The 15,806-nt window shown below is 27.9% G+C and overlaps 3 protein-coding genes across 3 annotated transcripts; 1 reads left to right on the forward strand and 2 right to left on the reverse strand.

The window, feature by feature from the left end:
* Positions 1-771: 771 nt before the first annotated feature.
* On the reverse strand, positions 772-6,077 carry LOC134835305 (octopamine receptor beta-3R-like). The gene is made up of 13 exons (XM_063850176.1): positions 5,942-6,077; positions 5,367-5,766; positions 5,100-5,297; positions 4,995-5,020; positions 4,785-4,918; positions 4,614-4,729; positions 4,356-4,551; positions 4,001-4,295; positions 3,266-3,619; positions 2,643-3,197; positions 1,598-1,691; positions 1,517-1,534; positions 772-1,462 (listed from the first exon to the last, which is right to left on the reverse strand). The coding sequence occupies exons 2-13, from the start codon at positions 5,654-5,656 to the stop codon at positions 1,243-1,245; spliced, it is 2,496 nt and encodes an 831-aa protein (XP_063706246.1). The 5' UTR covers positions 5,657-5,766; positions 5,942-6,077; the 3' UTR covers positions 772-1,242.
* Positions 6,078-12,241: 6,164 nt separating this feature from the next.
* LOC134836133 (NADH dehydrogenase [ubiquinone] 1 subunit C2) lies at positions 12,242-12,874 on the reverse strand. Its single transcript, XM_063851355.1, has 3 exons — positions 12,655-12,874; positions 12,459-12,602; positions 12,242-12,395 (listed from the first exon to the last, which is right to left on the reverse strand). The coding sequence occupies exons 1-3, from the start codon at positions 12,809-12,811 to the stop codon at positions 12,346-12,348; spliced, it is 351 nt and encodes a 116-aa protein (XP_063707425.1). The 5' UTR covers positions 12,812-12,874; the 3' UTR covers positions 12,242-12,345.
* A 250-nt stretch (positions 12,875-13,124) lies between these two features.
* Positions 13,125-14,865, forward strand: LOC134836132 (diphosphomevalonate decarboxylase). Its single transcript, XM_063851354.1, has 5 exons — positions 13,125-13,296; positions 13,413-13,483; positions 13,551-13,761; positions 13,816-14,510; positions 14,572-14,865. The coding sequence occupies exons 1-5, from the start codon at positions 13,245-13,247 to the stop codon at positions 14,671-14,673; spliced, it is 1,131 nt and encodes a 376-aa protein (XP_063707424.1). The 5' UTR covers positions 13,125-13,244; the 3' UTR covers positions 14,674-14,865.
* Positions 14,866-15,806: the final 941 nt, after the last annotated feature.

The following is a 15,806-nucleotide window of genomic DNA, read 5'->3' on the forward strand; positions in this document are numbered from 1 at the left end:
ATTTTCAAGTTCAATTTTGTATGGATAGTTTTCTTATTATATTTCGAAAATATTTTATATAAACTAAATTAACATATATACATATTCAACTATTAACGTTAAAAAGAGGAATCACAAAGAACGTAAAAGTGATAATAAAAATGAAAGTACATACACACATTATGTAGTATAGTACATACATTATAAAAAAATACCAAAATACCGGGTTTAAAATTAGTTATAAAAATTCAAATCTGAAGTCCATCCAAAAATATTTAACTACATTTATTTTCGCCTTTTTTAAATATTTTATGAATGATTCAAATTTTTTAAAAACACAAAAATATCACCTTTTTAGACTTTCTGGCCAAACGGTTCGTTTCCAACTATATGTTTCATGGTAAACATTGATGTACGATAAACAATTTAGGAGGACAAAGAGAAAAATGTTCGCCAAAGCAAAAGTTTCTTCTTTTTTAATGGACCTAACGATAACATATTCAGTTTTTGAGTTTTTTACTGTTTTATGAAAAAACTCAACCGTGATTTTCAGGGACTCCACGGAGAATTTGAAAAATTGAAAATTTCAAAATGATTTTTGGACTTTTTGATCAATAATTTAAAAAACAAATTACGTAGGCATCATTAGATTGCAAAAATCTTTCAGTTTAAAATAGTCATTTGCGTTTCTAGATGCATCGTTTTAATTCAAACAGAAAATTTATGATTTTGCTAAAAACGTGGGTTTCAAACACTGGTTTTCGGGCAATAAATCCCTTTAAACTCATCAAATATCGGGGTCTACATATGTGGTACTCTAATTTGTTATGTTTGAAGACACTTGCAATCATTGTTTTTGTTTTATTATGTTCAATTGAGGAGAAATTGAAAATAAAAATTTGTTTGAAAAAAAAATCGAAAATGCCGCGTGGGTTTCAAACATCACTGTTTAAAGTTAAATAATTCTTCGAAAATGCTTAAATGTTAAAATTTCTCAAAATATTATGAAAATAAACGCTCTGATATTTAAAATATTCCATTAGAAATTTCAATTTAATTTATAAAAATTCGAGAAAAATGACTTTGAAATTATTTCAAACGCTTTTTTCGTGGGTTTCAAACGCTGGAATGCCTGTTTTGATATTTTTTAGTATGGAATAGGGAAAACGTTCATTTGATTTTACTGTTATAAAACAAGTCAAAAAACTCGTCACAACTTACAACTAGTTTATAAAAAGTGAATCGTTAGTTTTTCTATTTAGGCTATACATAATACACGCTATGACTACCATACGGATTTTTCTTATTTGCACACGGTAACAAAGATTGCAATGTATTTTTAAATGCTTCCCGGAAATCCCTGTTAAAGTATGCGTATATAAGTGGATTGAGAGTAGAATTAAAGTAGCCAATCCAAAAAAGTACCGCAACTACTATATCAGGACAAGGACATGCATCTCCACACAATGATGTAATGACATACCTACAAAAATAAACAACATTAAATATAAAAGAAAAATAATTTAAAGAAACATACCATAAAAAGAATGGTAACCTGATAAAAAGAAAAAAACAGATGAGATAAACTGTGTTTTAAAACTCAATTTGCAAATATTACCAGCACAATAGGAAAACACCCATTATTATTCCCAATGTTCTCGCTGCCTTATGTTCAGCTTTCCAACCTTTTGTCTGTCTCGTTGAACATCCGCCTTTCATAAAAAAAAAATAAATAACTCATAAAAACCTGGTTGTTCTCTTGTGATAATAAATCGCCATAAATAAGGTCTTATAAGGTTTTCACAAAATAAAAATAGTAAAATGGATCAATTTTCAAAAAACATCCTGTCGCCAATTTCGACTATATGATTTAAAGTTAAAAAAATGCTTTTTATACGATTTTGTACTAAACAATAGGATTTTTTAAAAATTTCATTAAAAAAATCATTATAATAAAGTTGATAATGATAATGACGATGATATCTAAATAGATATGGCCATGTTCTAAAAGTATAAATAAAATTTGCATATATTACTTTCTTTCATCAATTTTAAATGACAACACTGAATAACAAAGCAACTACAAAGCAGTTTTGAAGGTATGCAAAAAAGTTTAGCAATCTTTTTAAACTGACCTTGTTTAATAGAAGCATCGTCAGTTTGCTTTTCGTATGCATTACAATACCCAGGTCTTATACCCATCAAACGATTCCAAGTTTCCTTTATTTTTATACTTTGACCATTTTTTTTAGTTTTTCCTCTGTATTTTTCAATTTTATCATCATCATTATCATTATCATGCGTATTAGTAGCTCTTTCTAAATCATCGTTATTAATAACTATGCAAATTGCACCTCGTCTTTCTCGTTTTTGGCCAGAACCTAAATATTTTCAATTTAAAATTTTAAATTTCTTAATGTATCAATTCTATGTATGAATTACAATCAGTAGCGGATTTTTTCAGCAATAGGGCCTGAGGCCATTAGGCCTTTTTCAACAATTTTGGGGCCTATTTTAAAGATTTTTTTTCTAGAGAAATCTCGGGGCCTGAGGCTGCAGCCTCATCAGCCTACCGGTAAATCCGCCACTGATTACAATGGTTCTTAAATTCATTAAAAAGTATTAAAGATTATATAAATATATATAAATACTATTTTACATACTTGTGGAACTATTAGACCTTGCACCACTTCCTCTCAATGGAACAGAACTGCCATCATTACCATCTTCTTCTCCAAAATTAATAACATTTACATTATAAGTAACAGAAGATGATTGTCGTTTTCGAGATGTTATATTGCTTGTCAAGTTTATTGAATTTTCGTTATTAGCAAGAGAAGCATCAATACTATTTTTAAACTGAATTGCCTCAATAATGTCCGGATTGTTTTTCCTTTTACTTGTACAATCAAAATCTTGGCTGTATTTTTCTTTGGAAGTTGTAGATTCGTTTGATTGGGACATCAAAGGTAGCTTCAAATTTGATTTCGGATGCAGTAAGTTTCCAGGTGATGCGCTATTGACTAAATCTAATGAAATTGTTGAAGTATCGCTCAGGACATTCATTTGTGTCAAAGGATTTAAAGTGTACAAATCAACTGCTTCTAGATTGCTGATTCTTGTTGTAGGTATATTTTGGTCTTGGTTCTGAATTTTTGGTGTGCAAGGAGTTGATGGTGGTGAAAATAAAAAAATTTCATTGTTTTCTTCACAGAAACCTAATTTTTTAAAATTTAGTTGGTTATTATTAAATGAAATAAAATGTACATAAATTGACTTAATAAACCTTTAAGTAAGACAGCATCACTGCTTTTCGAAGAATTCAACAATTTCTTTTGTTCATTGCTATGTTGAGGAGACATCATTTCTGATAATTCATTAGTATTTAGGGCTGCATCAATAATAGAGTCTATGTTAGATATATTTTTACAGACTATATTTTCAACTTTAATGTCTTCGTCAAAAACATGTTCGTCATCAATGTAAGAGTACTTTTTATCTTCAGTCAAATCAATTATGCCAAACAGAAGATCTGGCTTTTCAACCTTAAATTTTTCCGATTGATCACCAGTGATCGTACTTAGTGACGAAGCACTTTTTCTCACAAAAATCTTTAAAATATCACCTTTGTTGCTTATTGCTTCGCTTTTCATATTAATTGAATTTATATTTATATTAACAATTTTATTATATTCATTGGATGAAATATTAGAGTCACTTAAATTATGTTTCACTTGTTTTAAGCAATTTTTATTCAAGTTTGATTGTAAAGGATAATTCTTATTGCCGTTCGACCCATTATTATTGCGAATTATTAAATTTGATTCACTGGCAGCCGAAAATTGGCGTTTAATATGTTCTAAATTATTTTTGATGAAGTTGTCACGTTTTGTATAGTTATTTTCAACACAAGTATTACTACATGTAACAACACTTTGATTATTTAAATTACTAGAGCTATTTTTTTTGTGATTGTCTTTAATATTATCCTTTGATTTTTTTTCACTTCCATAACTTGTACGTATTAAACTAGCTTTTGCTAATATTGGTTGAAAAAACAACTTTTGTCTACTGGATTTAATATTTAATTCGCGAGTCACTTCTGTTTTTGGTTGATTTTTATTATGTAACGGCTCACTACCGGAATAACGTAAGAACTTTTCTAGTGGATAAATAGATGTGGTACTATCCGCCTGTGATAGTTTTTCATGATCTTTTTCCAAGTCGCGTAAGTCAATACTAGATCTAGATAAACGTCTTGGAGGAGGTGATAAAACATCCAACCGTACATCATCTTCACCTATTTGAGGTGGAATCTAGAAGAAAATATCATACTTCAATTTTATTGATTTATTCGTACCTTTTATGACTTTTACCTCAAGGTCACTTAGCTCACTATGTGTATCTTGATACTGTGTTTCCTTTATAATTATTCCACCGAGATCACAGTTACTAGATTGTAAATTATTATTTTGTAAATTTGATAAGTGATTCATGTTTTGTATATGGACACTGTTTAAAAGTATGTTAGAGCTGGTTCGACTAACCATTTTTCTCTGAGCTACCGCAGTTCTGAAACAAATATATTTGTTTTTGTGAAACGAAGTTTTACTTAAACATATAAAATAAATTACTTGTAAATTCTATAGTACATAGTTATCATGACAATTCCTGGTATCCAAAATGATACTGATGAAGAAATGATGGCGTATAGTTTGTTAACTTGAAAAATGCATTCATTCGGATGCTCCTGAGAATTTACATGTTAGTGTTTCATATAGTAAACATTTGAGTTATATACAAACCTCAAGCCACACAAGATGATCCGATGTAGTGTACCATCCAAGAAAAATAGGGGCAAATGATATAAGTGCAGGTAATAGCCATATCATTGCCAACATAAAAAATACAGTTCGTTTTGTCATATACAATGGGTACTCTAAAAACAAATGGAAAACATATTTTTACACATAAAGAATTACACATTGAAATATATATATCTATATATAAATTACCTAGAGGTCTTACAATTGCGAAATATCTATAAAAAATAGAAGAATTACATATTAACTAACTTGTTACATAAACACATGTACATTATGATTATGTGTATAAATTACCGATCAACACTTATTGCACATAAATGTAGAATGGATGCAGTACTAAAATAAACATCCAAGCTGTTCCACATGTCACACATAAACCTTCCAAATAACCATCTTCCTGAAAGCTCCACTGATGAGTTGAATGACATTGCGAAAATTGCTACTAGACAATCAGCTCCAGCAAGACTACAAACAAAGTAGTTAGTTAAAATTCTACAAAAGATATGAGAAAATTCACATTGTTTATTATATTTTTTTATTCTTTAAATAGATATAAAATACCTAAGTTTTCTGTTTTTATGAACAGAAATGATAACCAACGAATTTCCTAAAATTGCGCCTAATATGATTGAGCCAAATATTAAGCTTTTCAAACATAAAATTGTGAGATCAAAAGCGCTTCTTTCTGTTTGGTCATTTTCAATCACCATTTCAGTTTCTGGAGATTTTGTTATATTAGAAATAGTACTATTGTATACATAATTATTCACTTGATTTGATATTGATGTAATATCAATTATGCTTAGTTCCGTACTTAAAGCCACTTTTAACAAAGACATCTCTTTAATCATCTAAATAGTGGTATAAAAATTGTGCGGACCCCAATTGTTAATCTTCTTTTGCTGCACAAAATAAGTTTTACATATATTTGAATCAAATCAGCAATTGATTGTTACCGAGCCTATACAAATCAGAAAAATATTAGATTTAAATAATATTATTAATAACATTTTATAACACTCAAAAAATACAGGTGAAATTTACTTACAAGTAAAGGAAATTTTAAATAAAAAGAACAAAAAAGTTTGATAGCCATGCATTGAAAATCAATAGATTAACTTCCGTTAATTGCTTACCATTTTTAATGTTGGCTAACTCTTAGAATATAATTTCTTTTTGTTCGCCTTAGTGTGGCTTTTATTTACTTTTAAATCTATAAATTTGCTTATTGATATATTATTGAAAGTCATAATACTAAAAACAAGTTTTTTTCATTGCTCCTAGTATAATTAAGAGTTATTTTTACCTTCTGAAGAAGAAAAAATATTTTAAAGAATTTTAAAAAAACGTACGAAACAACTGAGCTTTGAAAAGCAACTGTTTTACATGCTGAGGGAAAGGAGAAAATAGATTCAGTCCAAATACAAGCAAGGCTCTGTAATAAATTTGAGTATTTGCAATTTGGAGAGATTCAATAAATTCACTCATGTTTCTCCTTTTTACGTACAATCTATACATACATAGGTAGAAAAGAATTCTCTCCAAATCTTCCTAGGTAGTAATAGTAGGAACCGATGTCCCGTCTGTCATGTTCTTGCGCAAAAGTAACAAAATATTAAACAAAAATGGGTGTATATGCGCGTTTTTTTAAAATAAATAAAGTTCAAAAGTCGTTTTAGTGATAGATCATTTACTCTTTTGATTACATATGTACATCATATAATTATTTTAAATATTTCATTCATTAATTTAAAACAAATTTTTGTTTTCTGTTTTTAATTTTTAAACAATAATGTATATTTAATTTATTTTTGAAAATATTCTGTTATGTGACGAGAACAATTTCATACAATTTCAGTAATAAGATAGAAAATAGAAAAAGGAAGTTAAGTTGTTTTTTTTTCAAAAAACGATTTTTATTTATATTTTATCATGTTCTTTATAAAATATCTACTCTAAGTTTAACAACATAGCCAAGCAAATTTACTGCTTGAATATCAAATTGGTTGTTATGGTGTGGGTCTACTGAATATAATGTACAGAATAAAATAACAGTTTAAATGAAAACATAAATCAATAAATAACTAAAAGACATTTAGTATAAATGACTAAGGATACTCTAAAACGTTTTTCTGCTTCCCGTCACATTTTTTAAAAACAAAGCGTGTGGTAGAGATCACTTATTATACTTTTTCCAGCGTTTTCAAATGAAAAACTCGTATACTCAATTCTTATCTTAAAATAAGAAAAAAAGAAGATGAAACAAAATTTACTGAAGTTACTGAAACGCATCAATTAAGAACAAAATGATCGGTTTCTACGATATTCAGCTCTGGATTTTTCAATGTAAACTTCAAATGTTCGGCAACTACAATTGAGGTTTTGATAAGAATAGTTTAGAATGTTACACACATGTTAATTGTAATAATAAACATTTACGTAATAAGAAAAAGCACCTTTCATAATTTTTGATAAAGCGATGAGAGAAGAAATACAAAACAAGAATAGTTTTTTGAACACCCTAACCAAAATTTGATATAATATACTTAAAATTTTAAACATCTGTAAATATTCTTATTTCATTCATTCCTTAAAGAACTAAAATATTAAACAAAATATTAAACTAAAATATTAAACATGTGCATGGAAACTTAGTTTCTAATTCTAAAATATATTTGTGTTATTATTTATTTAATGTGTTATACGTAGATTCTTGAGTATATGGTTTATTTTTATACCGAGTGTCAAATGTCTCTTAATCAGTCAGGGTCTGTCTTATGTTTTTTTTTCATTTGCATCCTATGTAATGTCTTTTGGAAACTATAAAAATATATTTACTAACACAGTGACGATTTTATACCAATGATTATATTTATATCAAGCTAAGCTCAGAACCGAAAGAGAAAAAAAAAACATTCTACACGTATTTAAATGTTTGTATATTCATATTAGTTTTAACGAAATCACCATTGGAAACAGTATTCTAAAAAAGTATTATGATACACATATTTTAACCAATATTTTTCAAAAAGTAGTACTAGGAGTTAAATTATTTTAAATATGAAAAAAGGCGTAGTTGAGATAATATTTTTTGTTTCATTGTTTTACAAAAGTAAGTTCACGTTTAAATAACATTGTATTATATGATTTTGTAAAAGAACAAAATTTTTTTAAATTCTATTCCTCAATATTATTTTAGGTTTTCAATTTATAATCATTGATGAAGAGCTTGAAACTGTTTTTGACAAAAACAGCAAAATAGACAATGTCAGTAGAGGGAATATTAATGAAAGTGACTATGATTTAAATCAGCTTTTTCAAATTTACGATGAAGTATTTAACTTAACAGAGCAGTTAGATCCAAACGTAACATTAACATACAATAAAACTGTATCTGTTATTGGAATAGACATGGTTAATATAACAAAAAATCGTGCTCGAGATCTTATCAATCCTGATAATATTACAGCAAAAAGTGAATCCACAGATACATTTTTAATGGAATCTGTTGAAAGAATAGGGGATGTTCAAATAGAAAATGAATTTATCAATGAAGTAAAAAATGTTCAAAATCTATTTATTGAAGATAAAAATGCAAATATTGATTTACGAATGAACAATACTGAAGAATTTGTTGATTATAATGCTAAATATGGGGAAAAGGTTTTTTTTGAAACGATAAAGAACACTACATCTATAGTAAACAATACTTTGATAATCGATTCGGATATTCTCAATCGCACTTTTGGCATGTTTTTTTTGCAACAATCAGAAGAAAATATTGAATCTTATATTGAAAAAAACAGTTCAAACATGGAACCTAATGGGACGTTAGAATTTGATAGCGAAGGTGTTGTTGTTGATGATACAACCGTATCGAATCAAATGTGGAACATAACGGTACTATTTTAAAACTTTATCTGAACATCTTCATTCAGAATAATTCTCTACAATTAAACGTTATTTCTAGGATCCAAACTTAACGTTTGCATCGACAGATGATATCAGTGGAAAAGTGTTCGAAATAAAGAAGCATGAGGAGGAATATGATAAAGATAAATTTTTTATTGCAAATAACATTAAACAAAATTTTGCCATAAACGACTTAATGGAAGTAACTACGTCAACAAAATTAGCCAGAGATATAACTGAGATTGCTGTAAAAAATGCTTTGTCTCAAGAGAAACCTAAAATTCCTGATACTATTGTTGCTAAAACTTATAAAACTATAAATATGATTACTGTCTTGATGATACTATTATCTGCATTGGCCCTTTGTTTGCTTTTAGGAGTTATTATAACATTATCATTGCAAAAATTTCATTGGCTTAGACATACCATATCACCTGCATAATTAAATTCCTTGTTTTCATAGATTTTTTTTTTCAATATTAGTGTGCAGAACAAAACAAAAAAAAAACTTAGAGATCCACTCAATTAGGCCAAAACAACAATCCCAAATGTTTCAGGTTTCCTCCCACCTAATTTTTTCTGAAAATCATAGGTGGGATATCGAGTATCAAAAATAAAAAAATCAAATTTTAGTACATTTTTGACCTGAATTCTTTTGAAAATGCTCAAAATTTCTGTTAAAACCATTTGAAAATTCGAAATTTTACATAAATTTTCAAATTTTTAGTGAAAAATGATCAATTTTGTAAAGAAATATGTTCATCCCTCCTAAATTTCAAAATTTATGTTCAAAAACATGTAAGCTTCTTGACAATTTTTTTGAAAAGTGAACGTTTTTACATCCTACCTAATGTTTAGAAGGTCTATGAAACGTGAAACATTTAAGTTTCTTGTTTTGGCCTTAAGTGGTTTTACTTCTTGATCTTGATGCAGAAACTTGTATCACATTTCTGTAATAAAATGGAATTATTATAATTTTTTTTTTTTGCTATAACAATGTCGAAGTTTATATAATACTATATATTATTATAAAAGTACATAATATCTCAAAGCAATAGAAAATATTCAGATACTATAATACATGTGTATTTTTTAGTGTATTTCCAGAAAATAAATATTACAATAAAATAGTGGCTTCTATAGCCTATACAGTAGTAACATTATATTTATTTATTTATTTTATTTCTGTATTATCAATTTCATTGATTAATGAATTTTTATGGTTTTCTAACCATCACAATTTGTATTTATCCCTAACAACGAAGACGGTTAAAAAGTAATCAAAACACAAACAGAGTATTTTATTGAACTTGTTATTGGAAATTCTTCAATTTGCGTAAATTACTTTTCTTTTTGATTAAACGATTAATTCTATAATTTTTTGTAATTTTTTTTCCGTAGAAATGAAGAAAGGTTATGTGGTAAATAATACAATTTTTTATATATATAGTAGACATTTTGTTTATTGTGCGTCGTTGGTACCCGTTTATGTAAACATCCCTGTATGCTTGTTTGCGTTTATTTATTGTACGCGTCATCAGTTTCTTAATTAATATTTATAAAATAAAGAAAACAAACATTTTTCAGTAAGTTAGTGAAAAGTTTTGCAAAACTGAGTTGACACAAACCATTTTCACGTTTTAAAGGCTTATTTGAAATTAATACAAATAAAAGTATACAACATTAATTGATGTTCTCCATATTGATGTACTTTGTATAATTCAACAAAGAAAAATAAAAATAATAACATAATGATATAAGGATTTTCCCGCAAAAAAAAAATTGGCAGTAAAAATTTACATTAAGATAGAAATTAAAGAAAAATTAAAATCGAATAACATGACCGCCACAAAGGTAGATGTAATTTCGGCCAAAGCAATCCATAATAATCGGTATAACATTGTGCAAGATGTTCAGCGGAACGCTACTCCGCGGGTAACTAAAAGATGTTTATTTGGTCAGCCAGATCAAGAAGAGCTTCAAAAAATTTGGAAAAACAATTTGGAGAGTGAACGACAGAGAATGTTGAATAAATATGGTTTTGATGTAAAAACGGAAAAATATGTCGGACATGGTGTCGGCTCGCGAAGCACTAGAGCATCAACAGGTCATAAAAAACATTCTGATTCTGCTGGACTGTGCAATAATAATAATAATCCATCAGAAAATAAGCCCTATAAACAAACATGTATGACAGGTAAGACAAATACATCTTGATCAAAATATTCTTACTTATTTTTTTTTATTTATATAGACTACTTTTCACATCTAAAAAAGAATAAAGATTTCGACAGGAAACAAAACAGCTCACAACAAATAAAAGGTTTCCAAACATTTTCAAAAAAGAATGTCAACAAAGTTTAACATTACATACTTTTACGAAAATTTTTGTGATATTTAACTATTTTCAATGTGAAAATTCAAAATGTGGAACACATACATGAAATTTACAGTACGTACATTAGTGGAATGTAACTACCTTTAGAAATTAAGTAATAAAAAGAGTTTGTGACACTTCAAAGTAAAGAAGATTAAGTTATGTAAACAGTGTCGTGTTGTCCTTGACTTCTACAAACGTAAAACAATATACACCAATTTTGTTGCTCGTAAATTTATTTATTTTTTATTATAATTAAATGTATTGATTCTTTTTTTTTTTTTGCTAATGTTAATTTTTAAAAAATAATTAAGAAACTTTAATAATGCTTACAAATGATTTATACTTATTGTATTAAAAACTTAAATGATTTTATAAAATCATAAAGATGATTATTACAAAAATTATACAACTGATTTTCAATATATGACTTTTTACGTGCCAATTAATATTATAGTTGCCATAAATTTAATTAAAAAAAAATAGTCAACAGATAACATGTGTAACAACGTACTTTTTAAAATTAAATTTTGTAAAACTGTTACAATTTTTGAAGTGTTTAGCAGGATAGTTTTTTATTTGAAATTTTCTAAGATTTTCGAGGTTAAATTATATATGCTTTCGCACGATAAAAATTATTTTCGGATTAAAAGTCATCTCTCGAATAAACAAATAAAAAAAAGTTGATAAACGATACAAGAAAATGTCCATGCTGAAAAGATCTGCTGAAGAAAATAAATAAATTATCTAAACGTATTTTAAATTAAAACTATTTTAGTTTCTGATGATCTCTTGCGAAAAAAATAAAATTTGAAATTAAGTTAGATATTAGATAAAAAAAATAAATAATAATGAAAAATGCGGTAATATCTCATTAATACTTTAAGGCATATAAAATCCATAAATAAAAAAAACAACAACTGATCTCAATTTTTTTTTGTGAATAAAATCAAAACAATTAATCAATCATTTTTGTAGAATATTAATTAGTTAAATCTTAAAAAAAAATCAATTACCACTCATAATGTTATTTATATCACAGACACAATAAAATACAAGTATGTCCTGGTTATTGGTTTTTTAAGTAAAATTGTTGGATCATTTAATAATACCATAGGAGTAATTAAATATAAGAACACAAACAAAATAAAGCATAATGATATTTATTTCCTCGATTATGTCCATAATTTAAAAATAATAACACTTCGAGGTTTATTTATTTTACAGCTGAACTTCCAAAACTATTCCTTTTTAACGGATTGGGATCCATGGTTCTATGACATCTTTAAGCTTTTTCCTTTCTGAAAAGATAATAAATTTAGAGAATATACATTTATATATGTAATAGGTATATTAGAATGTACCAAAACGGGGAAAATCATCAGGATGTAATTCAATAAAGTGTCTCATTACTGCGTCTTTTTTTGCGTAGTACTCTTTCCGGCGGTGTTCTAAATATTGTCCAATTGCAGCACCTACGATCGTGTAAGCGACATGCCTTTGAATACCTAAAAAAAATATTTAGCAAAATATATTTTATGTTACGTCATATTCGCTTACCGCTGAAAACAGGACGCTTTAATCCATAGTTACTGTAACAGGCAAAGATGAATCCGGCAGCTCCGGTTCCCATCGCCATAATTTTATTGCTCATCCATGGTTCCTTTAATCCAGGGTTCGTAAGAAGCTCCACAGGATCACGGCTCAAATCAGACATTTTTTGAAATTACTTCAATATTATCATCTGTTTGACACTTAAATCTATATGACAAACTGTCATAAAAATACTCCCAGCTAATATTAATAGGACGACGAAAAATTTTTAAATTTAAACGAACGTAAATAAGTTTTGTTTTCGATATTTATTTCCAATTTCTATTATAGGTATCCAAAATATCTTTTGAAACTTTTTTTTCAGTTAATTTTTGTATTTTTTCAAAAATACAAGCAAAATTAAAAGACGATTTGATCAACTATCTGTAATATGTATTGACAGCAAATATTGAACATTGAATGTTGGCTGGGTTATTCAAATCTTCCTTAGAATATGAAGTCAGTTCATTTGAATCAGAAATCATTTGAATAATTTGAGACTTTTTAATACTTAAAACTAAAAATTATAAGAAAAATAAATAAATAAAAAAAAACAAATGCCATCTGTAACTTGTATAGCTCCAGTAAATATTGCTGTAATAAAGTACTGTAAGTTTTGATTGTTAATTTACAAATTAAAACTTTCTTTTATGTAAATACATACAGTACCTATATTGAAGTATTAACACTACACGCATTTTATTTAAATTTCTAATTTTTTAAAGGGGGCAAGAGAGATGAAAAATTGATTCTTCCACTAAATGATTCAATAAGTACAACTTTGTCTACCGAGCAGGCAAGATTTTTCTATGATAATTCTTTTCATATGCTAAAAAATTCGTTTGTTTTGTTCTTAAAAATAGTTGTGTGCTAAAACTACTATAACTCTAAGCAAAAGTATAAGGCAAAATAGATTATTTTTGAATGGAAAAGAGGAACGTTTCGAGAATCCACGTTTAATTGTATGTTTAAATGAAATTAAAAATCGAGCTAGACTTGGTGGAACAGTTTCTGCCGAAATTCTGGAATGGAACTTGGAAATTGTTTCAGAAAATAATTTTCCAACTGCCGCGGGTAATTCATTTTCTCATACTTACTTTGCATTGTACATGTACTTTTTTTTATTAGGACTAGCTTCCAGTGCAGCTGGTTATGCTTGTTTAGTAACAGCATTAGCTGCTCTCTACAAAATAGAAAATCAAGATATTTCAAGTATAGCTAGAATGGGCTCTGGTTCAGCATGTCGGAGTATTTATGGTGGCTTTGTGCAATGGAAAATGGGTGTTGAACCTTCGGGCCAAGATTCGATAGCCATTCAAGTAGCACCAGAGTTTCATTGGCCAGAACTACGAATTCTAATACTTGTTGTGAATGATAAAAAAAAAGGTACAAGCTCTACTATTGGCATGACAAGAAGTGTTAATACCTCAGAACTTTTGAAGTATCGTGCTGCCACTTGCGTTCCGAGGAGAATCAATCAAATGAAAGCTGCAATAGAGAATAAAGATTTTTCGATGTTTGCAAAGATTACAATGCAAGACAGCAATCAGTTTCATGCTGTTTGCCTTGATACGTACCCTCCCTGTATTTACATGAATGAAGTATCGCTAAAAATTATTGATTTTATTCACAACTTTAATGATTATAAAAAAGAAATATGTGCTGCATATACATTTGATGCAGGCCCGAACGCATGTCTTTATGTTGAAGAGAAGCATTTAGCAGAATTAAGTGCCTTTATCGATCACGTATTTCCACATGAAAATTTTAATAGTAAGAATTACAAACGCGGAATTGAAGTAAAAGAAAAACATGATTTAAAGGTATTTATTAATCAAATGTCATAAATGTCGAATTACATATTACATTGCTTAATATTTTTAGCATGATGAAAAAGAATTGTTCATTCAGCAAGATCAAAATTTGTTGAAATTCATCATACATACAAGAGTCGGCGTTGGACCCACAGTTGAAGTGTTGCCTTAACATTATTCATAGGCAAATAAAAATGTTATTGGTGAAGGAATAGTTTTTATTAGTGAAAAATAACGTTTTTTGGTATTTGAAAAATAAAACACTGAAAATAGGTGAACTGTTATTTATTTTTTACGACATTTTGAATTTCAAAACTCCATCAACCGAACTAGTTTCTTGATCATTTCTTCTATCTTAGACCGATTCCTTTTCTGTAAAACAATAAAAATAAAGCACATTAATATTATTTATTTCGTGAACAAACTAGGAAAACATATAAAAGAAGCTCTTGCATTAGTCCAAATTTCAATAATAATGAATTCAAAAGGACAAAAATAAAACAAATTTTCAGTTGTTAGGACACATTTGAATGAAAAAATCACACACAAACTCTTTAAAGTATAAAAACTTACAAGACTTAGTCTTTTTGGTCTATAAATTAAAGAAAAAGATATGTTTGATAATATAGGAATATAAAATAAAATAAGAAAGAATAATGTTCAATTAGCGCGGTCCTTACTTGCAGGTTTTCCATTTTCCCATTGAGTAAACTTGATGTGTGACTCATTACGACGAGCAGCCTCGGTGCGAAACTCAGGCTTCAAAGCTTGTCGCAACAATCGAGCAGCAATGTTAGAATAGTTGATATAACTACCATAATAAAGATAATTACAGGTTAATTACGTAATGAATATATTTAAAAAATAAAAGAATTACTTTAAACCAGCAGCTCTCCATGCACTCATCTTTTCGTATTTTATGATGAATCGTTTCTGAATACAGTCAATTAAGAATTAATAGTATTTTTTTTTTGGAACAATTCAAATTTGACAAAGTTGACTTGAAATAAATATATATCGTGATATTGAATCCTGTCTGATTAACAGTTTCGAACTCCTCACAATTACCCTATAAAAAATGTTACACCTACTTGTGTATAATAACCTTTAGTGTTGTCATTCACACGGAAAACACTTTACTGTTGGCCCAACAGGTAATAAATAATTTATTTATTTCTATCTTAAATAATTTTAATCAAAAGACTATATACCTACTGTACGAAATAATAATCAATGCAAAACAACACAAAAAATCCTCACTTGCCAAAAAACCTGGTGGATGGCAAATATTACGCTCCGAATTTT

Source organism: Culicoides brevitarsis, chromosome 3, assembly GCF_036172545.1.
Source record: "Culicoides brevitarsis isolate CSIRO-B50_1 chromosome 3, AGI_CSIRO_Cbre_v1, whole genome shotgun sequence".
NCBI classification, from domain to species: Eukaryota; Metazoa; Arthropoda; class Insecta; order Diptera; family Ceratopogonidae; genus Culicoides; species Culicoides brevitarsis.